The 25,656-nt window shown below is 40.1% G+C and overlaps 1 protein-coding gene across 1 annotated transcript in view; it reads left to right on the forward strand.

Annotated features, from left to right (window-relative positions):
* The window catches only part of HECA (hdc homolog, cell cycle regulator), a 46,820-nt gene extending 26,195 nt beyond the window's left edge, over window positions 1-20,625 (forward strand). The window contains 3 exon segments of the mRNA XM_037520486.2: window positions 5,209-6,249; window positions 13,153-13,307; window positions 16,052-20,625. Of these exon segments, the coding sequence (XP_037376383.1) occupies window positions 5,209-6,249; window positions 13,153-13,307; window positions 16,052-16,216 (1,361 nt within the window). The 3' untranslated portion in view covers window positions 16,217-20,625.
* Window positions 20,626-25,656: the final 5,031 nt, after the last annotated feature.

Genomic DNA, 25,656 nt, shown 5'->3' on the forward strand with positions numbered 1-25,656 from the left:
TTGGGGTCCTGTTAAGCGTGAGGAGTTTGTCAAGGGGTTTGGGTGTGCTGGCCAGCCAGTGTTCTTGCCTGCTGCCAGATCCTTCCCTTCCAGGGAGGAGGGGCTTGGAGCCCGGCAGTGGGAGAAGGGAGACAGGATGGCAAGGGTGGGGAGAGGCAGACTTTGCCTACATGACCTCAGTGGAGTTATTCTTTTGTCCAGACTTGAAACTAGTTGAGATTTTGCCCAGAGTGAGGTGAGCCCTGATTATTTTTACTTGGGTAGGAAGAAATATAAGTTGGGTCCTGAATATTTGATGAAGCTGCAGAAACAGGCATTGAAGTGTTTATATACATTTTTTAAGACAGTGCTGACCGCATAAAGGAACATTTTCTCATATTGCCTGATAGTCAAGTTATTAGAGTTAGGCTGACTTTGCAGTGTCTGTGATACAGGCAGGCTCACTGAATGTGGGATTCCCTTCACCCACCCCTCCCATTGCAGGTTTAGTTGTATCAGATCAGTCTGTATTCCTACATTTTTTGCCTTAGTGGGATGGCTATTTTTTTTTTAAAGATTTATTTATTTATTTATACAAGAACCGGGGTACAGGCTAGATGCTCAGGAGGGTGAGAGGATTCACCAGAGACAGAGCGGGGACAGGCAGACTGATGAAATACACTGCTGAGGGGAGCAGCAGGTGAGACAGGAGAGGTCTGCTGCGCCATGCGGGAACCTCGCCTGCCGGGATCAGGATCGAATCAGTACTGCAGAGGCTTAGGACAGTTTCACAGTGCAATGCTCAACTGCCTACGCCACCAGGGGAGGCCCTGGGATGGCTATTCTTAAGAGCTAGGGATTTTGTAAGTTTAGAGACAGCGTTTAGGAAGCAATCAAATATGTTTCTATAATATTTCTAATTTGTTATAGGTATGATTTTGAATGCCAACAGTGCTGTTTCTTAGTTACAAAACCTTCTCCTATGTTTCAATTTTTAGGAAATTAAAAAGTACGTGACATTCCTTATTACTGCCTAAATACCTATTGTGTTTCTAAAATATTAGTAAAAGCAGGAAATACATTGGAGCAACTTGCATTTAGTTATGGAGTTAAATACACACATAAAATTATAGAGGTAGTATAGAAGGATTTTTATAGAATTTTACAGTTTACAAAGTGCTTCCCTATGTATTTGAGGTGAGCTGGGTAAGCATTTTCATCTTTACAGATGAGGAAACTGTCCCACATCAGACAGCTAGTTAGTAGCAGAACCCCTGGCACCCAACCAACCCCTTCATTCATTCTTTCTAGCTGCCTTTCTGGTGTGGAAAGTTCGGGGAGGGGTGGGACCTGGTGGTCAGAGAGTAATTATAGAGGGAGATAAATTTGCACCAAACCTTGAAAAAATCATGTCTGAATGTTGAGATCAGCCTACTGCAGTTCTGTGAAAAGACTGTGTGAGATGCAGAAGCCTTGTTAGAAGTTCTCAGTTATTTCTAAGGCTCTACCTGTTCCTGAGTTTCCTGCATCCTTGGGAGTCTCACCTGCCAGTGGAAGGGTGAAATAGGGTAAGATGTCAGTTGCATATATTATATGCTGCGAAACAAGTCCTTGGCTTTATATTGTGTTTTTGAGGCCTAGCCACAAGGCCACATTGGAGTGGCAGATGAAAACAAGAGGGACAGTGGGGTCTCTTTGTTGCTAAGTCTTGCATAGCAGAAGCCAATGAAAATGGCTGTGATATTACAGACAGTGTTACAGGAACAGGGGTGCGTGGCTGTGCTGCCCCCCTCTGTAATCTGTGTATATACTTCTGTGAGTCCTCTTAGCACGACTTGCCAGTCTTTTCAGATGCACAGATCTGTTATGTAGGAAGTGCTCAGAACTGATTAAATGATACATTTGCAACATTTGGGAAAAGATATAAATAGAATTTTTTTTCCATCTTTTTTAATGTGAAACTACTTTGTAAAGAATTATCAAGTCACTCAGCATTTACATTTAAAAATTTTGGATATTGTGAATGCAAAGATATGGTTAGTCCGTTCTTTAGTTTTATAATACTGTGGTTACTGCCATTATTTTTCAGACATTCCCTTCAAGACTCTTCTTCTGAAGGATTGAAGATAAAAGCAACTGAACTTTGTTTAATTGACTAATTAACATTTTAAAGGACATTAAAGGTCACAGCCCAGGTGACTGCAGTTAATTTACTCAGCATTTTCAAACCAATCTTCTATTTCTTTTTCATGTGCTTTAGAACATTTAGGACTTTTTCTCTAGGATTACATCTCTCTCCGTCTGCTCTGCTTGTCATGTGTGGGCTTCATGTGCCAGTGTTCCTTTTTAATGCAACTTTATTCAGCACCAGATTTGTGCCAGGCCTGGGCCCAGTGGTACCAGGAACACAAAGATGAGTAAGAGGCATCCTCTCCTGAGTCCTCATCCAGTGGGGTTCAGACCAGACCATGCTGGGTGCTTGGGCCAGGATGCTGGTGAATCGGGTATCCCGGGAAAATTGGTGTCTAGAGGAGATCTTGAAGGAGCTCGAGGAAGGAGAGGAGGTTTACTCTGGCACTAGGTCCTGCTCTAAATGCCTCCTCTTTATTGGTGTATTTTTTTTTATCTTATAACAACCACAAATGTACATTGAATTATTTTCTGTATTTTATACAGAGGAAGTTGACACAAAGAGAAGTTAATTAACTTGTCCAAGAATACAGCTTACCAGTGATGATAGTGGGATTCCAATGCAGCTGTGGTGATTCCATGCTATGAATTAGTATAGTAGGCTGAATAGGATTTGGACAAATGAATATTAAGGATTGTGGAGGTAGAGGGGAAGCCACAACAATCAAGGGCATGGAGGTGGTTAGGATTGTTTTGCTGAGGCACTGAATCCCACACTGAAGGGGATGATTGTTAACCTATGAGTCTGGTTCTGTCACCTGCGTTGATTCAGGTGGTTGGAATGTGTTTGTAATTCAGGGGGCAGTAGTAAGGTTGTAAAGGTTTTTGAGTAGCAGAATCACATAGTTTGTTCCCGCTCCCATATCTTCCATCTATCCTGAGTTCTTGGCATTCATCTCCTAGTTGATGAACATGACTAGTCTCGCCTTTGCTGCCCAGTGTTCTCTGCTCATTCTCTTTCCCACTACCATTGTACGTCTGGAAAGAGTTTTCTGGAGGGTCATCTGTATTCCTTTTTTTTTTTTTTAAAGATTTATTTATTTATACAAGAACCAGGGTATAGGCCAGATGTACGGGAGGGTGAGAGGATTGAACAGAACAGACAGATTGACCGAAATACACTGCTGGGGGGAGCAGTGGGTGAGACAGGAGAGGTCTGCTGCGCCATGTAGGTACCTCCACGGCTGGCAGGGATCGAACCGGCACTGCAGAGGCTGCGGACAGCTTCACAGTGCGGTGCTCAACCCACTGTGCCACCAGGGAGGCCCTGTATTGCTTCTTTTTACCTCACCATCTACTCCTGACTATCCACCTCTGCCCATTTGCCCAAGGAAGCTATTGGCGTAGGTGTCTAAGACTGGCTCACTGCTCACTTGGTGAGGATTTCTCAATGTATCTTCCCCTTTGGCTCCCATTTGGGGTGGGAACTACCAGGGGATATCTAGTAATGTCCAAGACATTTTGGATGTCTGTTGAGGGGGCATCTAGGAATGGTACCACTCACCTTCTCATAGTGCACGGGACCAATCCCATAGCAAAGAATTAGCCAGCCCAGGTCAGTAGTGCAGAGATGACTCACACTGAACTCACTTGACTCTGGGACTCTTCTTAGCCTTCCATTCTTACAACTTTCTCCAGAGTGACTTGATACAATTCTCTCCTGATTTGTCTTGCGGTGAATTCTCAGTTCATTCCTTATCCCTCTCTGTTGAGTACTCTTCTCCTTCAGCCTTTTCACATTGTTTCCCAGGATTGTTTTCTGCACCTCACATCCCTCTTGAAGTAGCTCATAGTTCCAGGGATTTAACGTCCACCTGGGGGTATGCAGTTCCACATCTATATTCACAGCTCTCTTGAGCTCCAGTCATGTCTCTACACCTTGGTGGTACATAGTCATGTGCAGCTCAGCAGTCCCCACATAGGGTCAACCCAGAGTCTTCTGTCCAAACCTCCCCTCCCAGGTTTGCTGTCCATAGCATCTGCCCATCTCCTGTACCCAGAGCTACCTTAACAATGGTGCGCCTCCCTCCTGCCTCTAGCCTCCCACCCACACCACCCAGTGAGCTTTCTGAGAACATCTGTGATTGCGGAGCAGGATATATAGTTTTCATTTACTTTCTCAGCTACACCAGATGAAATTTATACTGAGCATGACATGTGATCAATCCCAGTGGTTCCCAACTGGGAGGGCTACTGCCCTCTAAGGGCTCTTTTGAAAATGTTTTGGACATTGAAGTAACAGGGACTCTAGTAGAACTCTAGTCTCTATAAATCCTATTTGCTAGTTAAGGAAATGACTTTGTGTTACTATGTTTTCCTTCCTTTGTGGGAACCCAGAAAGGCTTTTTGAAGCCCTCTGGGGCATGTATACAAGAAAGGGTAGAAATAATCTCATTTTCCCCACTTTCCTTCCTGATAGCTTTTGGAGAATTCTGTTTTCTTTTTTCGTTTATGACCTTACAGTATAATTTTGTGCAGACCAACAGTTTGACCAAACATCTCTGCCATTAGTTATTAGACCATTCTAGAATAGAAATGATGGTGAGGGAGATCTATTTTCTAACAGTCTGTGTAATTCAGGATAACTTAAACTCTATATCGAGTGTCCTTTTGGAGATACTGCCTGAAATGGTTGGTTAAGTAGCTTCCTCATATTATTTTCTAGTTCACTGGCATGATTCACTTTTAAAGGAACCCTGGAAGTGCCAGTCGTCGTGCCCACCTCTTAGGAAAACCTCATGCTACACTGTGTCCAGTGCTGACTCACAGCTAATTGCATGTAAAGAATTTGGACTTTTTGAAGTTTATTGGTTGTTTTTCAGCAGATAACCAATATCAGAAAATAAATTTCCTTGCACAACAGAGGACAGTGGTAAATGTTTTCTAACCCTGAGTGGTGTTATTCCAGTGACAGAAATCTTGACACCAGAAAAGGCACGAAAGGGCTAATGTGGGGATCCAGCTTTGCCCTCTGACGTGGTGTCAGTGGAGTCCCCAGTCCCATGAGCTGAATCTGTCTCGTTTTGTGTTCCCCTCCAGAAGCCCTTTGTGCCACACCACTGATCTGCAGCTTCGGGAGGCCCGTGGACCTGGAGAAGGACGACTACCAGAAGGTGGTGTGCAACAATGAGCACTGCCCGCACAGCAGCTGGATGCACCTGCAGTGTTTCTATGAGTGGGAGAGCAGCATCCTGGTCCAGTTCAACTGCATTGGCCGGGCGCGCAGCTGGAACGAGAAGCAGTGCCGCCAGAACATGTGGACAAAGAAGGGCTATGACCTGGCCTTCCGCTTCTGCTCCTGCCGCTGTGGGCAGGGCCACTTGAAGAAGGACACAGACTGGTACCCAGTGAAGCGCATGCAGGAGGAGAAAAAGAAGAAGTCCGCGGCGGAGAAGAACACTGGGCGACCGCCGGGAGAGGCTGCGGAGGAGGCCAAAAAGTGTCGGCCTCCCAACAAGCCCCAGAAGGGCCTGAATCCCGACCTGCCCCGCCGACATTCCATGGACCGGCAGAACTCGCAGGAGAAGGGGGTCAGCGCCGCGGCCTATGGGGCCCGCTCGCCCTGTGGCTCCCCCGGCCAGTCCCCCCCCACGGGGTACTCCATCCTCTCCCCTGCCCACTTCAGCGGCCCCCGTGCCTCCAGATACCTGGGGGAATTCTTGAAGAACGCCATTCACCTGGAACCTCACAAAAAGGCCCTGGCCGGGGGGCACGTGTTCCGAAACGCCCACTTTGATTACAGCCCCGCGGGGTTATCGGTGCACCGGGGCGGACACTTTGAGGCGCCGGTGCAGTTCCTGCGGCGGCTGGACCTCTCCGAGCTCCTCACCCACATCCCCCGGCATAAGTTGAACACTTTCCACGTGCGCATGGAAGACGATGCCCAAATGGGCCAGGGCGAGGACCTGCGCAAGTTCATCCTCGCTGCGCTCAGCGCCAGTCACCGAAACGTGGTGAACTGTGCGCTGTGCCACCGGGCCCTCCCGGTGTTCGAACAGTTCCCACTGGTGGACGGAACGCTGTTCTTAAGCCCGTCGAGACACGACGAGATCGAATATGATGTTCCTTGTCACCTTCAAGGTACAGGTGTTAACTCACCTTGCCTGCTTTCTGTTAAAGGCTGAAAAACAACCCAGAATAAATGCCCCGTTCTGGCTTAATTTTGATGGATGGTGCTTTTTTGTTCCAGTCAGGTCCTAGGTGACATTTGAATGTTTCAGCTTTGTCCCAGGAGGAGGTGAAGGTGGTGGTGGTTTTTGTTCAGATGTTACTCCACCAAGTACAGTTATCCTGGTGGGTAATTTTATGTTTTTGTTGTGCTGTAATTTGAAGAGAGGATTGCTGGTGTACAGTTTTCCATAATTGGGAGGAAATTTAGAGAAGGGATCCCATAATTATGTCACTTGCTAAAGTAGTTGCCTTTGAAAATCTGTTCATGTGCTCAGCAAGCTATGTAGTCTCTTTGATCCTGTTAACAACGGCGTGAGGGGAAGTGTGGGTCAGAGAGGCCCATGGTGTTTTAGATTAGTTGAATTAATCTTGAAATTTTTGAAAGATGAGACTTTCTTGATAGCCATAAAAGCTAAAGGGGAGGTTGTTGAAAGCTCAAACATGACCCTGGTGCTGAGGGGTGGAGAGCTTGTTAGGGTTGGGATGACATACAAAGACTTGGGGATATTTCAGCCATAAACTGAATGACAGGGGGTTGGTTAGTCTAGGTGAGAAATGTGTCAATTCACAGAAAGCTATTGAATTTATACAAAGGTGTGATGCACGACAATAACTTTTATAACTTTAAAGTGTGCTAAAGAACCTAGTAATAAAAATGATATGTTCCCAGCTGTCTTCTTCCCACCAGCCCCTGCTGTCTCTGTTGTCAGAGACAGATACTTTCAAATCTGAACTGATTCTTCAGGTGTTTACCATCCTAACTGTAAAACTGCTACCTTTATTCTACAATTTAGTTATTACCCATTGACTTATTTTTTAAGGTGGATGACTGTGCTTTCTTGCATCTTCCCTTTTCACTTAGGATAATATATCACAATTTTTGGTCAGATCCTTACTATTTTCATTGTGGTATTATGAGTATGTACATATTTAGTGTTGAGCTAAGAAGTGTAGTTCTATTTCCTATATACCATATATTCTAGAACATATTTTGTTTTTATTAAAATGAGAAATTGCTGCACATTTTCATTTGCTTTCCCTTTTTTTGGAAGCCTTGGTTGGCTGTTTTTACTCTTTAGCAGTTCTGCAAATCACCTTGCAAAATTATTTCCACATTCCTGTCAGACAGTTTATGAATTTTGTTTTCAAGAAATTTCTCTTTGGAGCCTTTGATCTCATTGTGCCTGTCTGTCCAGGTGTATTCAGACCTGCTCTCCTACTTAGGTGCCCTTCAGGAATTCCTTGATTGCGGTCCTATTTTTTGTCTTCTGTTAACTGGATCCCGTATTTTCTTTTCTCTTGCCTTATTCCCTCAATTTGTTAAAAACATTCCCAGAAGCTTTCTAAGAAAGGGAGCATGGGAATGGAGGCTTTGAGACTTTGAAAGTCTGATAATATCTTGATTCTATCTTCACACTTGATTGCTGTTTGGCTGGGGATAGTCATCCGGGAAATAATAATTATTTTTTCCCCTTGGACATTTGAAGGCATTTCTTCATTTTATTTTGTGTTTCAATGTTGCTGTTGAGAAGCCTAATATTACTCTTGTATCTGTTCCCTTATACCTCACCATTTTATAAGTTTTAAGATTTCCTCTTTAGCCCTAGTATTCAGAAGTTTCTCCACGGTGTGCATCTTTCTTCCCCTATTCATTGTGCCAGGTATTTTCTTGGCTTTTTTGATTTTGTGAACTTACGGTTTTCAGTTTGAGGAAATTTTCTTTTGTATTATTTCTTTGATAATTTCCTCCTATTTTTCTATTTTTAAACTATAAAAACTTTTCACATATTGGGCCTCTTAGATTGATGTATTATTTTTGAGGTGGGAAAATCCCTCATATATATCTGGTCCTATTGTTCCCCTCTTAGTTCTGCTTTTGGGGAGCTCTCCTTGATTTTATATACCAGTACTTTTACTTGTTACCAGGCAATGGACTTGCTACCAGATTATTATGACACTAGGGTTTTGAGAAAAGAAAAGCTTTATTGTAAATTGACAAGGAGATAGGAGATAAACTCAAATTTTTCTTCCTGATTAAGAAAGGGAATGATGTTACATAGATTTGGGGAACCGGAGTTGAGAACAGAGTAGTTCAGTTTCATTGCCCCCAAAAATGGATCAGGGCAAAGAAAGTGGACTTGGCTAAAGTTCATTGGCTAATTGTAGGGTCACTCAAACATGAGGAAGTCTGGAGGGGCTTTTATTTAGGTAATTGGAGTCTTGGTTTCTGTTGATGGTGAGACCCTTGCTTCTGGGTAACTATTCTCTAGCACCTGTGTCTCTAGCTGGTTTTGAAGTTCAACTCAGGGTTACTTGATAAACATATAGGCTCCGCTGTGTCACTCAAAGGAAGTCTCAGAGAAAAGTGATTTTTGTTGTTTGGTTTTGCGCTCTAGTATCTGAAAGAAATTTGACCATTCAACCTCATTTATACCCTGGACTTAAGATTTTCTGTTCTCTTATTATAATTTCCAAGAACTCTTTTAAATCACATCCTGTTCTTGTTTCATGGATGTGCTTTCTTGTCTTTCTCAGCGAAAGGGAGATGACTTTGCAGGTGGTAGTTTCATTCATTTTCTGGGATTTCATTTAATACCCTATATGTTTAGCTTTTGTTAAAATGTAAACCATTCTAAAACTTAGTGGTTTAAAACAGTGATTTATAATTTCTCACAATTGTAAGCACTGGTTGTGTAGCATGACCTCTCACATGAATTTGGCAGTTGGTGGAATAGTTGGCATCAGTAGCTTCAGGTAGAATGACTCATCTTTGTTTCGATACAGTCTTTCATCTTTCAGTGGCCTCGCTTGGGCTTTTTCTCCTGGCATTCTTTTTTTTTTTTTGTGGGACCCTGGCTGGTGGCCAGGGAACGAACCGGGGCTGCAGAGGCTGCGCCTAGCACTCAACCGCTGCACCACCAGGGGAGGCCCTCTCCTGGCATTCTTAGGACAGTGTTCAGGAGGGTGACAGTAGGCACTGTAGGTTATCTCTGTAGTGGCTTAAGGTTGAAAATAAGTAATCAGTTCTGTCACATCCTGTTCTTCAAAATAAGTTGTAGGATTCAGGGGATGGTTGAATAGACCGCTTCTTGATGGAGAAAATTACATAGAATGTATGATTACGTGTTACTCCCACCATTTCATTTTCAGTGCCTCATCCCATCCTACCCTGTATCTGTTGTCCAGTGTCAGAGTTAAACCATTTACCATCCCTCCATCCAACTTCTGATCTCATGTTTTGGTTCCAGGTTGCAGGTGCCTTGTAGTTTCATGGAAGATGGAGTTTGTATTTTGTTTCTTGTTCTTTATAGTATTTGGGGATAACTTTAGAGGGAAATAGCTGGAATCAGTTTTACCTCACCAAATTAAGACTGGAAATAATTTCTTATGTGAACAAATGAAGCTACAGGGTACATATGAATAGTAGTAGTCTTTCTCTGTTCATGATGGGCAAATTCTTTCACTTAATCCAGCAACAGATCGATTTAAGAATTCCATATGTGTGCTGGGTGTTATTAGTCCTAGTCTTAGATCAGTTTAAATCTTAGGATGTAAGATACTTTTATAAAAATGTAACTGACTTCACCAGGCCTAAGGTTCTTACAACACCTCTGGATTTAGTAACTTCTGAATATTATGTACATTAAACATCCTATAATTTCTAAGGAGGGACACCTTTGACTTGAGTAGTCGAAGGAGGCAATATGAAGGCAGATGTCAAAAGATGGGTTGGATATTTGATAAGCAGAGGGGCTAGTCACCTTCTGTGTGTATTGATACAGAGATAGAGCAATAGTAGCAAGGGAATAGTGGTAAAACAGGTTAATTGGGAGATACTGAGAGAACTGGAGAGAAGAACTTGTTTGGAGCATAGGTTCTAGAAGGGAAAATGAGTAGGGTAGGTGGAAGACAGATTGTGGGTATCCTTCAAGCCATAATAAAGAACTTTGCTTTATTCTTTATGAATCATAGGGTCTAAAAAAATTCAAGCAGATAATTGCTTGAGTGAAAAGTTGTTTGAAAGGGGTAGAACTGATAATTGGAACTTATTTCTCCAATCTACATGAAAGGACTGCTGTGTAGTGATAGCAGGAAATGAAAGATGGGAATATCTGGAAGAGCTTTGGTACAGCTTGACTGCAGAAGATGAAGATGAATCATCTTGTTGATTGATGTTGCTGTCATGGAAAGGAGTGGAAAAAGTTGGGAGAGCCTGATCTTAGCATGAAGGCATCTGTGTGTGTTAGGCTTGAGAGGATGTTGGGACTTTTGTACGGAGAGTCTAGCAACCATTAGTAGAAATTAGCGTTTGGGATGACACAGGGGAGCATGTTTTATGAGTGATGGTTAAAATCTTAAGCATGGAAGAGGTCTTGAATGGGGAGGAAAAAAGGAAGATAGTAGCAGCTAAGACAAAATACTGAGAGTACTCACCAAGGAGTGAATGGAAAAGAGTGAAAATAAGATGGCCTGAGAACTCTGTGTGCATGTGTGTATACATGTGAGTGTGCACAGAAATACATATAAATCCACAAATACATAAGTGGATGGGTAGGTGTGTACTATAAGGGTCTTGAGAAGTTTAAATATTAATGATAAAATCTAAAGGTAAGGGTGTTTTATCAGACAAGTCAGTGCCACAGGTGGAGCCTTGACACCTGTTAGTGATCTTACTGCCATGCCTTGGAGAAGTCCGTGCAATCTTTTTTAAAGCAAGTGAGTGTAAGTCATGTTTTCTCTCATCACGGAGTCCCAGCCATATGTTCCAGAAGCTGTTTTCAACTTCAACAGAACAGCCATATTCCAGGCCACAGAATACCAGTCTGTAGTTGATTATATGCTGCTGAAATAATGTGTTATTTCCAGTGGTGACGTGTGGATTCTTACATCCTTGCTTTGCCCTTTACCCCTCTCTGTCCTCCCCAGCCTCCAACTCCAGCCTCTGTTCTCTGACAATTCTCTGAGAAGATGCCTTCATTTGGTTTGAATAATTTGTTAGGATTAATCTAATTAGGAAGTTCTTTGTGCTTCATTATGGCCTACAACCACAGGTAACTATTCCCACAGGAATCTACTTTTTGTTTGACTTGATAACCCTAGCATTTAGAAATTTACAATTCTTTGGCTCTCTATAGGTTGAATATGTATAATAACTGAAAGCAATCTGGAGTATCAGTCCAGGCCAGGAGTTCCTATGAGCTTGTCTGGAGGTTATAAGTCAGACAGATAGATGAATTTTAGTCTGGACTTTATTTTTGTGAACTTCAGCAAGATACTCACGCCCTTGCTAGGCTCCGGGCCCGCCTATCTCAGTGGGAATAATAATGTCTACTTACAGTGTTGCTGGGAGGGTTAAATGAAATGATACACATAGCCTCAGAGCACAGTGCCAGACCCTTGGTAAAAGTTACCTCTTAACTTTCATCATGGTCTTTGCTACCAACACTTGACCTCTCTGTCTCCGCCCTCACCCTTCCCAGCAGCCTGATATCTTTGAATGTTTGAGAATTAGGAGGCAACATTTTCCATTGGCTCCCGGATACTAGAACTAAGGTCTAAAATGTCCCCAGGCCACTCCAAGTCGACCATGACATATGAGACCTTTTTAAAAAGTTGCACTGCTTTACAGCAGAGGTGAGCTGTATTTTGAGATGCTCCTGTCACCCTTCCCATTTTGGGTAGGGGGCCCCCAAGGTTATAATGTCTTTGGCTATTAATACGCCCCATTTATTCATCCAGCACACAATTAGGAAGTGCTTTCATGTTCCAGACATTGTGCTAGGTGCTGAGCATACAGAGATGAATAAAACTTGGTCCCTGATCATGTAAAGTACAGCATTGGGAGGTTTCCCTGTAAGTACTGTATACCGCTCTCCAGTAAGGAGCAGGCTAGCCCTTACCGCTGACAGGCGAAGAGCTGTGGCTGATGGCAGTGAACAGCAGTTTCTGAGTAAGATGAGAAGCCTCTTAGGAGTACGTGTTCTCCTGATGGTAGTTTTTAGTGCAGTGGAGCTCCCTGATCCCCACATGGAGGGCAAATGCTTGCCATTGCACATTGCCCAGGCAGATCCTGGAAACATTCCTACGCTTTCCCAGGTTTTCGCACTCTAACTCATCCTTATAAACCAGGGAAGCATTTTCATTTACAAGCATTGTTTGTTGATAAATAATGGAGGACGGGGTTGTGACTTTTAAGAGCCCAGTAATTCACACGACAATGAATTCCTCTTAAAAAACCACTTCCCAATAAGTTGTAATTCTGGTTTCTAAATTAGATGTGGGAAGGCTGAGTAATTTTGGAGACAGTGACAGTTAAAATAGGAATTTTGACTGTGGTGTAATTCTGGGATAGCGGTACCCAGACAGACTTGGCTTTCTGTGTTGGGGGTTATTGGTGGACGAGTGCCTGTGACTGAAGGCCATCATTGTTGGTTCCGTGTCCATCCACCATGTCTCCCACACATAGACTTCTGAGCAGCAAGCCTGCGTGATCACAGGCTGGTTTGGTGCATGTGTTGTTTGGCCATTTACATTTGGATGTCCATATGGTAAATCTAGCAGTACTTTTCAGGAAAAGTGAAGCAAGTATTCAGTAAGATTGAACTTAGAGTACATGTCCCACTGACAATAGTTAATAATTCATTATTCTAAAAGGACGTCTTGGGGATGGGGAATAAATATCATCTATTTTGCTTTTTGTGTTTTCCCAAATGAGGAAATGTTTGTTTATAATTGATATATGAACCATTTTTCCCTTTGGAGACTAAAGGTGTTTCCTCGATGGCCACTCAGCATTATGTCTTCTGTGCATAGGGAGACTCATGCACCTGTATGCCGTGTGCGTGGACTGCCTGGAAGGGGTTCACAAGATCATCTGCATCAAGTGTAAGTCCCGTTGGGATGGCAGCTGGCACCAGCTAGGCACCATGTACACCTACGACATCCTGGCTGCCTCTCCATGCTGTCAGGTTGGTATGGACCCCACTGAGCAAGCTCAGGGTGGTATCAGGCTTCTGTCCCCAAGTGGAGAAGTTAAAAGAAGCACTGTAGTTACTGTGGGGGAGGGGTGAGGACATAGAGAAGATGTTTTAGTAGTGAGCAGTCAGAAAACTTGCCCCAAAGCCCAGGAGTGGTGGCTGATTTACCACAGTGTGGTGCAGCCATTGCTGGAGTACTGTGCAGTCATTAAAGGGGATACTGTAATGTATAATTACATGAGGAATATTTTCAGTATATTTAGTCAGAAAGTCAGGTTATAAAACGGCCCAGTAGCATGCTTCCTTATTGTGGAAAAATATGAAAAGGAATCTGCTAACCTGTTACCAGGTGTTATCTTTGGACAGTGGGTGATAAGTGGTGTCTGTAGTTTGCTTTTTGTTTACTTCTGTTTTCTCATGTTTTGTGTGTTAACATATACCAAGTTTCTAGTAAGAAAAAGTAATTATTGAAAAGGAAGAAGAAACTTTGATTTCCTTTAGTAGACAGGGTTTTCCTTTTCTTTTTTCCCTGTGGGATAGTACAGTTACCCAGGGACTGCCTGCTTAGAAGGTGTTTGAGGTTGACATGAAATATTTGTAATCCTTAAAGCGATAGTAAGAGGTGTTTTCTGATGCTAAGCAGTTAAAATTTAGCTGTCATCAGGAAAAGAAGGAACTATTAACGTGAAAGTGTATTAAGTATGTACATAGAAACAGGCAACAAACCAAAATCCTTGGAAATTTTGTGGTTTATTTCTAAGAAAGCTCTTGTTATATGATTCCTTGATATTTGTGGGTGGCAGAGAAATTTTCCTTTGCTCTTCAGTGGCCATATTAAAAAAAAAAAAAGCCTGACTTTTATTGTAAATATCTGATAAAAATTTTTTAAAATTAGTTATTACATATTTTTGTATCTGTAACATTGTGGTTTGGTTTTTGTAGTGAGACTATCCTTGCTATTATCAGTTTATTTGAAAGGTCACCTGTGTCAGTAAAATTGTAGAGTCACTATTTCAGCTAGTGACCTAAGGAGATAAATATCTCCATGAGACGCCTAAGTGGCCATCCGTGGCCTGTTGTTTGATTCCAGACAAGATTAACTTTGTTCATGCTGTTCTCACACATTGACCACATTTCCATTTCAAAACTTAACTTTGGGAAAGAGATATCACAGTCTTTTATTATTACTCACTGTGTCATCTTATAGTACTATACCTGTGTCAGCTCTTGACATGAGAGACACAAAAGGAAATGTTTCCCCTCTCTACACACATACTCCTTTAAAGAAAAAAGGAAGTGAAAGAAAATTTGAACCTGTAATTCAGAATATTAGTGCCAGCAAAGACTGGGAATCTTGGTCAGACTCATTTTCCAAATACATTGGAGGTGTAAAAATTTGTATTATTTTACCCAGATCTACGCAAATATGTCACAGCCATGATGAAAACCTGTAATATCCTATCTGGTGTTCTTTCACAACCACTGAAAAGTTGTGGGATTATTTCTGTATCTTTAGGGAGAAATCAGAATAGCATCCTGCTTTAACCAGCCTCTTTATAGTCGCTATTTGGTTCTTCTTTATAAAGGTCAGACCTTTATTTTCTAGCCTCCTACTGAAATAGAAACCCTGTTTGATTACTGTTTGGCTTTAAAACAGTCAATTAGCTATATTTACTGTTAAGGAATCAAGGGAAGTCTTCCAGTGAAACTTAGAGCCCAAAATAAACAATGACTACTTTTTATTAAAAGAGGTAACAAGTTAAAGAGAGAGCTTTGCTCAGAATTTATCACTTTTAATATTGCTGAGAGAGATTAATCAGTTAAAAGGGGGGTTAAAATCAGATTCTGGAAAGATAGTCCCTGTAATTGCTAAGAGCTCTGGAGTAAGCAGTTGGTTTAAATCTCAACCTTTCTACCTCCTAACTACATCATCTTGGGTATTTTACTTTATTACACCATGCCTTGCTTTCATCATCTAAAAGTCACATGCTACTGTCTACTTCATCATTGTTTTAAGGACTAATGATCATTATACTTTTCTATTACACTTTTAGAATGAATTTAAAGTAAGAGTCTATTGTATTTATAAATTCTGATTATTCACCTGAGTCCTGGAACCTCTGCTTGAAAGCCTCTAGGAATGTGCTATTAGAGAAAGACCAGACATAAATGAAGGCAGAGTTTGCTAGTGGGTTCCAGAAGCCTCAGGGTAAACATACTACTTTTTCCTAAATTGCTAAATTTTACTTGAATAATTTAGGAAAATTTTACTATTACAGAAAACACAAATGTAGTAAGGAGTAGATTGGAAAAAAAATTGCACGAATTTTTAAAATAAACTCAGTCTCTTTAAAGAACTTTTACATAGATTTGGGTGAGGGACGTGAATGTTACCATACATTGAAACCTAGGGGGTTGGACTTTCCCCTGGGGGACTTGAGTGAACAAATTTAGACAGTGCATGTTTTGGAATTTTCTTCCTACCAGAAGGAAACTACTAATGGTGCTGCACATCAGGACAGAGATTAGAAGCTGTTAGTCTTTCAAGCTGATGATGAATATATACTTTATGCTTATCCTATGCCTTGCAGATCTGGTTTTGTGTCAGAAAAGTGATGCTTTACTGAAAATTCTTTATCAGTTTCCCAGATGTCCCAGTTTTGCCTTTTGGTTTGGATGAGGTGTTGCAAAGCAGAAAGCCCACCGCGGCTCACATGTCTGTGTTTCCCCTCCAGGCCCGCCTGAACTGTAAGCACTGCGGGAAGCCTGTGATAGACGTGCGGATCGGGATGCAGTACTTCTCCGAGTACAGCAACGTCCAGCAGTGTCCACACTGTGGGAACCTGGACTACCATTTCGTGAAGCCATTTTCTTCCTTCAAAGTTCTCGAAGCTTATTGATGAAAGCTTTGCTTTAGTAATAGCTTATTTTATTGATATTATTACTTTATTACATATCTTTTATAGAGAAACATTCTGTGACATTAATTTCTTTTCTAATTTAAAGGAGAATTCCTTTGTGTATGTGTGCCACTGAAGTGGGGGCTGCCCCCAGCCTTCTCTTCACTCCCAAGTCTTAGTCTGTGGTCATGACCAGAGCCCAAGTGGGTAATCCTGTGAGTTTGGGGGTAATAGTTCACTATCGTTGAGAGTCTCTCATGCAGCTTTTAAGGTGGTGGGGAGGATGGGATAAATTTTGGAAAGGGGTTAGGTGGTCATTAATTAAGAGCGCAGTAGGAGTTGGGAGGAAACTCTTACTGAAATGTTAATTGTCTCAAGACCCACTTTTGATCTTGTCTGGGCCTTGGGAAAAACTTGTGACAAGTGAATGTAAGTGTTTGCCTGGAGAGCTGACAGTGTATTCGTCTCTCTGGGCTTAGCGTTTTGCAGTGCACACTGACCTGCCGTTTGCCCTCACTGACAGATTATTTGTAAATGAACATGAGTGCATTTTCTATCACTTGTAATTTAGCAGTCAGTTATCATACTGAAAGTAATGCCCAAATTATAAGACAGGTGAAAGCTATTGATATTGCAAATATTTTTAGGCAAACTGACCTGTAACAGAGAGAATATGCTAAGTTTGGCATTGTTGATGCACACTGACTGAAGTGGGCAAGAAAGACAGAACCCTGCTAATTGAGTTGTGTCCATGATATTGGTCTTATTAGCTCTTAAGGAGAACCCAGGAATAACATGGTTTGGGGGGTGGTGATTTACATAGGTTGCACTGCTGAAATGCCATTTGATCCTTCTCACAGGTAAATATCAGGCATGCACCCTAACTGATGAGTTTCAGAACCAATCGTTGCCACACTTTCCTTCCCCCAAAATGATTATAGCCACGTTTTACCCATTGAATGCCAAGTTTCGAAAATCAGCTTTGACCCTAGGAAGGAAAGGAAAGATTACTTGTGAAGATAGGAGGAAAAGATAATATTCCTTTTTAGGGTGTGTTTTATTTTGGAAATCCAGTAATTATAATGTATAACAATGTGTTTAAAAAGAGATAATTCTAAAGATCCATATGTACCTTGCCATTGGTGAAAATAAAAAGGGAACTTTTATAACTTGATTAATCAGAGCATTGGGCTTTCCAAAATACAGCCTTTTTTCACTAGCTCGGGGTGACTTAAATAGATTGATGCCCTACATCCTTCTAGGATTAGATTGGAATATGTTTTCTGAAACAAAATTTGATGATTTCAAATATGAATATATGCTAAAAGAAAGCCGAAAATATACCATTTCACGGGCAGTTAAATTTGAGGCCGTGAACATTTTATGTAACTCATTGGTCGATACTACTTTTTATTCTCAAAAAACAATTGGTTTTCCTCTCAGAAGTGTTTAGGCATTATTGGAGTGGGTTTCAGTTCTGCTACATGAAATATTTGATGTTTTATTTGAAACAGCACACCATCAAAGCACCAGTATATTAACTAATATTTTTCATTATTCAGTTTAGATGATTATCACTTGGTTTAGAGCATCTAGTTTGGTGTTTGATGATCTGAAAAATATTTCACAGCTGTGGGCAAATGCTTAATGCTTCTAAGAAGCAGAAAATCATTATTGATCTGACAGTATTTGATGCAAGTTAAAGAGGTCTATAGGACATATCCCTTGCAAATTTGTCCTTACTGCATAAAGCTGTTAATTGTGAATTAACTATTTCCCTTTTGATTCTCTTATGTATCCAAGTAAAAAGATTAGTAAATTTCTCTTGTCTTCAGAGTACCATTGGGATTTTATTTCTGAAGTTAAATGAATAGTAAAGTATTTGTAATGCTATTCTTTAACCCATCTCAATTTTTGTAGTGAAACCTGCTTATATTATTGTTCTTAACCTTGAAATTATATGCAGATCATATCCAGCAAGCTTCTCAGTCTAAAACTGTTATGACTGTAGTGTCTGATGTGTTTAATAGTTTTCTTCATATTGTTTTTTACTCCCTGAAAATTAAATATGATTTGGTTTCACTGTAATTGGGTAAAATTTGCATTTGGCCTTTATCTTGATGATAAAGGTAGGAGTCTGCAAAAGGTAGGATGCTGCAATTACATAAAAGGAAGGCATAGGTATCATATCTGAGAGCATCTTTTGCCGTTAAGGCATTGCATTCTTGCCTAAAAGGGAAAATTTGGCTGATTTGAGGGTAAAATATAAATGGGTAAGCAACAATGTGAAGAATAAATCTTACTTTGGATATCTGCTGACCTTAATATTTTCCCTATACTTTCTCAAAGTACTTTGTTCTGAATACCTTGGTGGGAATTGGAATATGTCAAAGAAGATGATTATTTTTATTGTGGCTTGGATATTAAAGGATATTAAGGATATTAGTCACCCAAGAGATCCATTTTCTGCTTTTTTGATGAATAGTGTTCAATAACATGAACTACTCATAAATGACTAATAATTTCAAAGTGATTTTTCATCTCCTCTAACTTTTTAAGAAATCATTTGTTTTTAAGACATATACCTTGAACAAATAAAATTACCTGCTTTCGTGTAGTGAGATGCCTATTTCTGATGGTCTCATCATTTTCTCTTCAGGCCAACTCTGCTTGTATCTGAAGCAGTTGATACATTGGGTTTATACTTTAAAAGATAAACATTGAAATTGGGAAGTGGGGTGAATTATCCCCTTCTAATTAAGAAAGAGCTTTTGCCACTCTTTAATTTCTAGATTTTGTAAAAGAAGTTCATTTTTAGAATAAAAAGAAGTATTTTCATATCAGCTTTGGGGATACTAACTCATCAGGAAGGAATTTTATTAGGTGTTTAAACTTTAAAACTAACAGATATACTGATACATAACTTACTAGACCACCAAAACTAATTTGCTAAAAGTCTTTCATTTTGCAGTCAGTGTTTGACATAATGTCTGTTCTCCTGTGTCCAGGTCAGAAACTCCAGTTTGCTTTCCTGTTTAGCATCATGACACAAGCTGTTGAGTAATTTTATTGGGCAGTTGGGACAGAGGTGAGGAGAAAGTCCTCTTGTTCAGTGTTTTGGTTCCTATAGTAGGATGCTGCCTGACCCAGCTCGTCTCTGTGTCCTGTAAATTATTCTTCCAGGTCAATTGAAAGTAACTAAAATGGATGGGCAACATTAAAACCAGCTCAAAAATATATTCTTGTCAATAAAGATTTGTCAAGATGTCTTGGATTGCACTTTTGTTGAAGGAAGACAGTGTAAATAGTTAAAGAATGTTGATAAAATTGCAACATTTGGTTATGGAATTGTGTGTGATGTTAGAAGGTTTCTGTTTGTGAACTGTATGTAATTAAAAATAATAAAATTTCAGAAACTAGCATCGTACTCTTTCTAGTGTGTCACTTTATTTTCTGGAATTCAGTGTTTCTGAACTTGTGATTGATCTGAAACGATAGTAGAGAAGATATTCTGAGGCTTTGATGACTATTCAGGCAGCCATTTCAAAGTCACTAGTGCAGCTAATAGAAACGAACTTTTTATGCTGTTTGAAAGCGATGTGTCAGATGTAAATCCTTTTGCAACAAAATAAGCATTCTTTATAAAAAAGCTGATTTGATATGGATAGTCCAAAATTATTGTTCTGGTTATAGAAATAGGTAGATAATCTGAACAAGTGTTTTCTTTGATTCCTAGGCCCGTAACAATTTTCACAATGAAAAGATTTGATTATATGCTTGTTCATTTTAGGAAGATGAAAACTGAGTTGTAATTAAACTGTAGCTGACTTTACATACTGTGACCAAATAGATTTATCTCTCAAATCTCTTTGTCCCCTTCATTTCAAATTTTGGAAGAAAAAAGTTTGTTTTGAGCTTTTGTTCTTTTCATGTTCTCTTAGCTCTCTATATCAGAGATAAACCTTACCTAATCAATACGAGTATTTTCGAAGATAGTGAAGTGCTATACCCTTGTACTATATCAAATAAGGCACTTCTGAGGCATTTGTTTAAGGATACCCTTTAGCGTTGCAGTGCTTTTATATATATTAAACTCAGTCTAGTATTAACACCTCAAGGACAACAAAGATAAAAAGAAAAGGCTCTGTTTTAGGAAATTCTGTAGAACAGCACTGATTACGTGTCAGTGTTCAAATGGGATTGGCCATGTTACTCCTGTAGATATCATAACAAGTATTCTGATGCACCAGATTGAAAAGTTAGATTGTGTGTCCTCTCTGGTGGCACAGGGGGTTAAGTCTCAGCACTATGATTCTATCAGCAGCCACTTCAGTGCGAGTTCAATCCCCCACCAGGGAGCTGACCCACATGGTGCAGCAGACCTCTCCTGTCTTGGCTACTGCTCCCCTCAGCAGTGTGTTTCAGTCAGTCTGCTTGTTCTACTCCCCACTCTGTCTCTGGTGAATCTTCTCACCCTCTGCCCTGCACCACTGGTCTACACACCCAGCTCTTGTACGCATAAACAAATTTTTTTTTTAAAAAAAGATTGTACCTTTTTTTTTTAATTTATGTATGTATTTTTTTTTTTTTACATGTGGTTTCTCGCAGGTGTAATCCCAATGGAATTCCACCACCATGTCACCCGTGAACCGTCACCATAGTCTCTTGTGCTCTTCCCTCCCCTGTTGTGATCCTTCTTCCTTCCCCTTCCCTGCTGAATGTCTTTGATTTATCTTTTGCCTGCTAGTTGTGTTTTTGTTTTTGTTTTTTCTATTAGATTGTATTCCTAAAGTCTAGTTTAGAACAATCTAATTATATGCTTTATAAAACTAAAAGTGGAAAAATCATAGCTGGGACACAATTTATAGACAATGAAATTTACAGCAAGGACTGTTTTTCTTTGTATCCACATAGTACATGTTAAATTGCGTTGATTATTATACTCATTTTAGTGATAAATGGAAGCTCTGAGAACTTAAATCTAAATAGTTAAGTTCCCATAGTGAATGGAAAACTGGGTGTTAAGTCTGGACTCCCTTTCCTAGTCCTCAAAATGAGCTTTATAAGTAGGCACTTTGTTTTCCATTGAGAGAGACCTTTGGGGTTGTTTTGCCAACAAGTAGATTTAAAAAGTACTGCAGCGCTGGCTTCAGTAACATGGGGGTGAAAATAGAATTCCAAGAGGTCTTGCTGGAACCCTGCATAAGGATGACAAGTACATTTGAAAGCATCCGGTTCTTAGGGAAAAGAACAAAGACTTTTTTTCTAAAGGGGAAAACAATATCTGAAATCAATAATTGCATGTCTTCTACCTCATTTTTTGTGAATTAATTTGTTGACATTCTGTTCCCGCTTGTCATTGCTTGAGGAGAACTATATCTGGTATAAGGTGACATTTTAATAGTCTCCACTAAGGATCTATCATTTTATTCACTTGGGAAACTGACTGGGAGATGTTTTTGGAATCAGACATGTCAGGCTGTTAGATTTGTTAGCACTGATGTATCCAATGTGGGCAGGGTTTTTCTTTTTGACTAATTTTTAAAACAGTTTCTCTTGATGTGGTTCATTTTCAGTTTTTCACCATCTTTTCTGAGGGTTCGGTATCTCAGACTTTAGGAATTGCCAAACCTTATCACTGCTTATTTGAATTTCACATAGCCTTATGGAGGAAAATGCTGGTTACATGGCTCCTTTAGAGAATTATTATTTTTTTTTAGCTTAGGGCTCTTCTTGAGATAATCAATGCTTTCCAATTTATCGCAAAACCATACACTTTGTTATTTTCATTAACAAGTTACACGTGTCTGAAGCGAGCAAGTGGTAGATGAAGGATTGCACCTGTGCGGTCAGGTGAAGCTCTGAGGCTAGGGTTTCTCCCCTGGCTTTAAAAAGAGAGAAGTTCGGATAGGGAGCTGGATGGCGGCAGTCCCGGGGGTGTTTGGGGGGGGGGGTGCTATTGTGAATATTTCAAAAAGCTTAATGGAGATTATATCATTGCCCATGACAAGACTGCACAGGATATCTAAAAGGTCAGTTTATTTTTGGCAGGAATTATATCAACCTTGGCTATTTCATACTGCTCAGAAATACTGGCAGTGGCATATGCCTTTGATGAATTATACATGAGAACACAAATGAATTATTGCCTAATAAATGCTGTTTACTTTATACACATAACCTTTCAAAACAGGATGGGATTAATAGGTGGAGGGTCGTCTTTGAAGATAGCAGGGTTGAGAAAATGCCATTTTTTTAAAGTATCCACTTTTTCTAATCTTTTTCCTTTCACCTGTTGTGTTACATCTCTGCCTTATTGTTTCTGTGCCTGCCCATCTCTCCTTTCTATCTTGTCCTTTCTTGTTGCATCAAGTCTTATACAGTAAAAACCCTTCGACAATTCCAAACATAAGCTGGTCAATAAGTCAAAAAAAGTTATTCAAAAATTTTGTACCTGCATTGGCATAAAGATAATTGGCATAGGGATAGGCAAAGAAATCCAGGAAAGGATGGAATCCAGAAATAGACCCACACTTACATATAATTTATGCATGTACAATTTCTATTTGATTTTTTTATGAAGGTGTAAAGAGAATTCAATGAAGAAAGGATAATGTAACAAATGGAGCTGGAACAAATTGTATTCATATGCAAAAGAGCAAAAACCAAACCTGGATTCAATACTATGTTAAAAAAAAACCCAAAGTGGATCATAGATTTAAATGTAAAATCTAAAAATGAACAAATTAGATTTTATGAACATTAAGAACTTCTCTAAAAACATTTTGAGAGAATAAAAAGACCAACCAAAGAAAAGGACTTGAATCCAGACTATATAAAGAACTCCCAAAACCTAATAAGAAAACAAATGACCCACTTGGACAACATATTTGAACAGACACTTTGCAAAGGAAACACACGGCAAATGAACAGATGATAAAACAGTCAACATTATTACTCTTTCAGGAATCAAAATTACAATGAAATACCACTCCATACTCAAAGAAATGACATTAAAAAGACAGAATAGTAATTGCTGGCAATTAAGTGAGGTAACAAACTCATACACTACTCATGGAACATAATTTGGCACTTTCTCAAAAAGTTAAACATGTATCTATCCTATGTCCAGCCATTCCACTTCTATGTATTTACCCAAAGGAAATGAAGCCATCTCCATACAAGACTTGTTCATGAATGCTTATAGCAGCTCTGTTAATAACCCAAAACAAAATAACCCAAGTGTGAACAGGAGAATGGAAGAACAAAATGTAGAATATTTATTTTTATTATTTGGTACAAAATAATTGTTTTTTTATTTTTTAATTTATGTAGTTTTACAACGTTGTTCATTTCTGTACAATGTTTGATTTCTCCTCTCAAGTGTTGTCCCCATAAAATTCCCAACACCAAGAGACCTGTGAACCATAACCATAGACTCTTGTGCTTTTTCCTCTCGTTTTGATCACTTTTCCACTCCCTCCCCTGATGAATGTCTCTAATTTACAGATTTACTGTTTTGTTTCATTTTTTCAAAATGTAGAATGTTTGTATGATAAAATACTACTTAGCAATAAATGGAACTTTTGATACATGCAACAACATGAATGAATCTCAAAATAATTACACCGAAGTGAAAAAAGCTAGAGGGGGAAAAAGAGTAAATACCATATGATTCCATTTATGTAAAAGTCTAGAAAATGCAAATGGATCTACAGTGACAGATGAGTGGTTGACTAGGGATGGATGGAGAGATGTTAATGGGGAAGGGAAAGAAAATGATTACAAAGGGGCAGGAGGAAACTTGGGGTCACTGATGTATTCATTATCTTGATGGTTTTATAGATGTATATACATTTGTCAAAACTTCCTGCTTACTTTAAATACATGTAGACTTTATGTTAATTATATCTCCATAAAGTGGAAAAATATCCCTCCTCCCACCACAGGGATAGCATATAGCATTAACATTTTATTTAAATTTAAATCAGGAATACACATTCATTGAACAGATTCAAGTCTTTTGTTTGTTTTAATGTGTGATTTTAGTCCTTTGAGGACCCTACTACCTTCCCCCCCAAATCTCCTTTTGTGATACATTCTCTAAGAATATTTCCCCCACTGGGCCTCCCTGGTGGCGCAGCGGTTGAGCGCTGGGTTGCGAAGCTGCCCGCAGCCTCTGCAGCGCAGGTTGGATCCCCGGCTGCTCCCCGGCCACCAGAGGAGGGTCCCACATGGCGCGCAGACCTCTCCTGCCGCCCGCTGCTCCCCTCAGCAGTGTGCTTCGGTCCTTCTGCCTGCTCTGCTCCCCGCTCTGGCTCTGGTGAATTCTCTCACCCTCCCGTGCTTCTGACTGTACCCAGTGCATGTATAAAGAAATAAATTAATTAATTAAAAAAAAGAATATTTCCCCTTTTGCTCTCTTTAAAATGGAATAAGAATTTAAAGACACACAAGAAACACTACAAAGAGGAAAACTCAGGGCTTTTGTTATTTCCATTCCTTAATCTTTTACTGTTTTATCTCCTACATTTAATTCAACATTTTTGTGTGTGAATGATTTGTCTTTTCAAAGCAATCTAATGAAATTTTTTGGAAGCAGTATTTTAAAATATATTTCATTGTTTATGTGTTACCTTTATTAAACTGCATTATTGCAGTGACAAGCATGTTCAAGTTTGGGAGTAAACATGACCAGCTTTTGGTAAGCACAAAATTTTGCTGGGAGCAAACTGTGTATGCAGAGCCTGCTTAGAAGAGAAGCTTCCATTCACCAGCTTTCATGGGATTGGGGTCATTCTTGGCAGTGCAGATTGAGGAACTGAACCAGTCAGTGCATTTGCTGGACTGGTTAAGTAAAGGTCAGTTGAGGGAGATTCTACTACTCAAACACGCTAATGCTCACATTCCCAAATCTGTAAATATTGAAGGACAGACATCCCGAAGATATGTGAGTTTATAGGTGGATTATTTTGAGCTGAGATCAATCAATAAAGGCTTTGCAGGCTCAAGTGAAATCTTCACCGCTCCCTTAATAGTGAGTGAAAAAAGAGAGGCGAGGGAAGGGTTTACCCAGATTTTACCCAGATTTTTTATCTCTAGATATAACCATTCTATAGGAGAAGCCTATCTGTGCGCAGGGGGAACATGGAATAGTTACAGAGCATCTTTCCTGTCATCATGTGAGTCCCCCCTTTCTCCTTGAAACCCCAGGCTCCTATCACATTCCTTAGTTCAGGATAAAAATCCTTGTTTTGACCCTATTTACTTTAGACTTTAAATCCATATAGATTCTCCACACGTAATTAAAATTGTTTTTTCTTACAGTCTGTCTGAGTTAATTTGATTACCCCACCAGTGCGAGAAGACCCTAAAGGGAAGGGGAAATTTCCCCTCTGCCCCTACAGTATTAAAAGCCCCTATTAGGGGTGAGGGTGTTA

The sequence above is a fragment of the Talpa occidentalis genome, unplaced genomic scaffold, assembly GCF_014898055.3.
Source record: "Talpa occidentalis isolate TD23 unplaced genomic scaffold, MPIMG_talOcc4v2.1 talOcc4.2, whole genome shotgun sequence".
Lineage (NCBI taxonomy): Eukaryota > Metazoa > Chordata > Mammalia > Eulipotyphla > Talpidae > Talpa > Talpa occidentalis.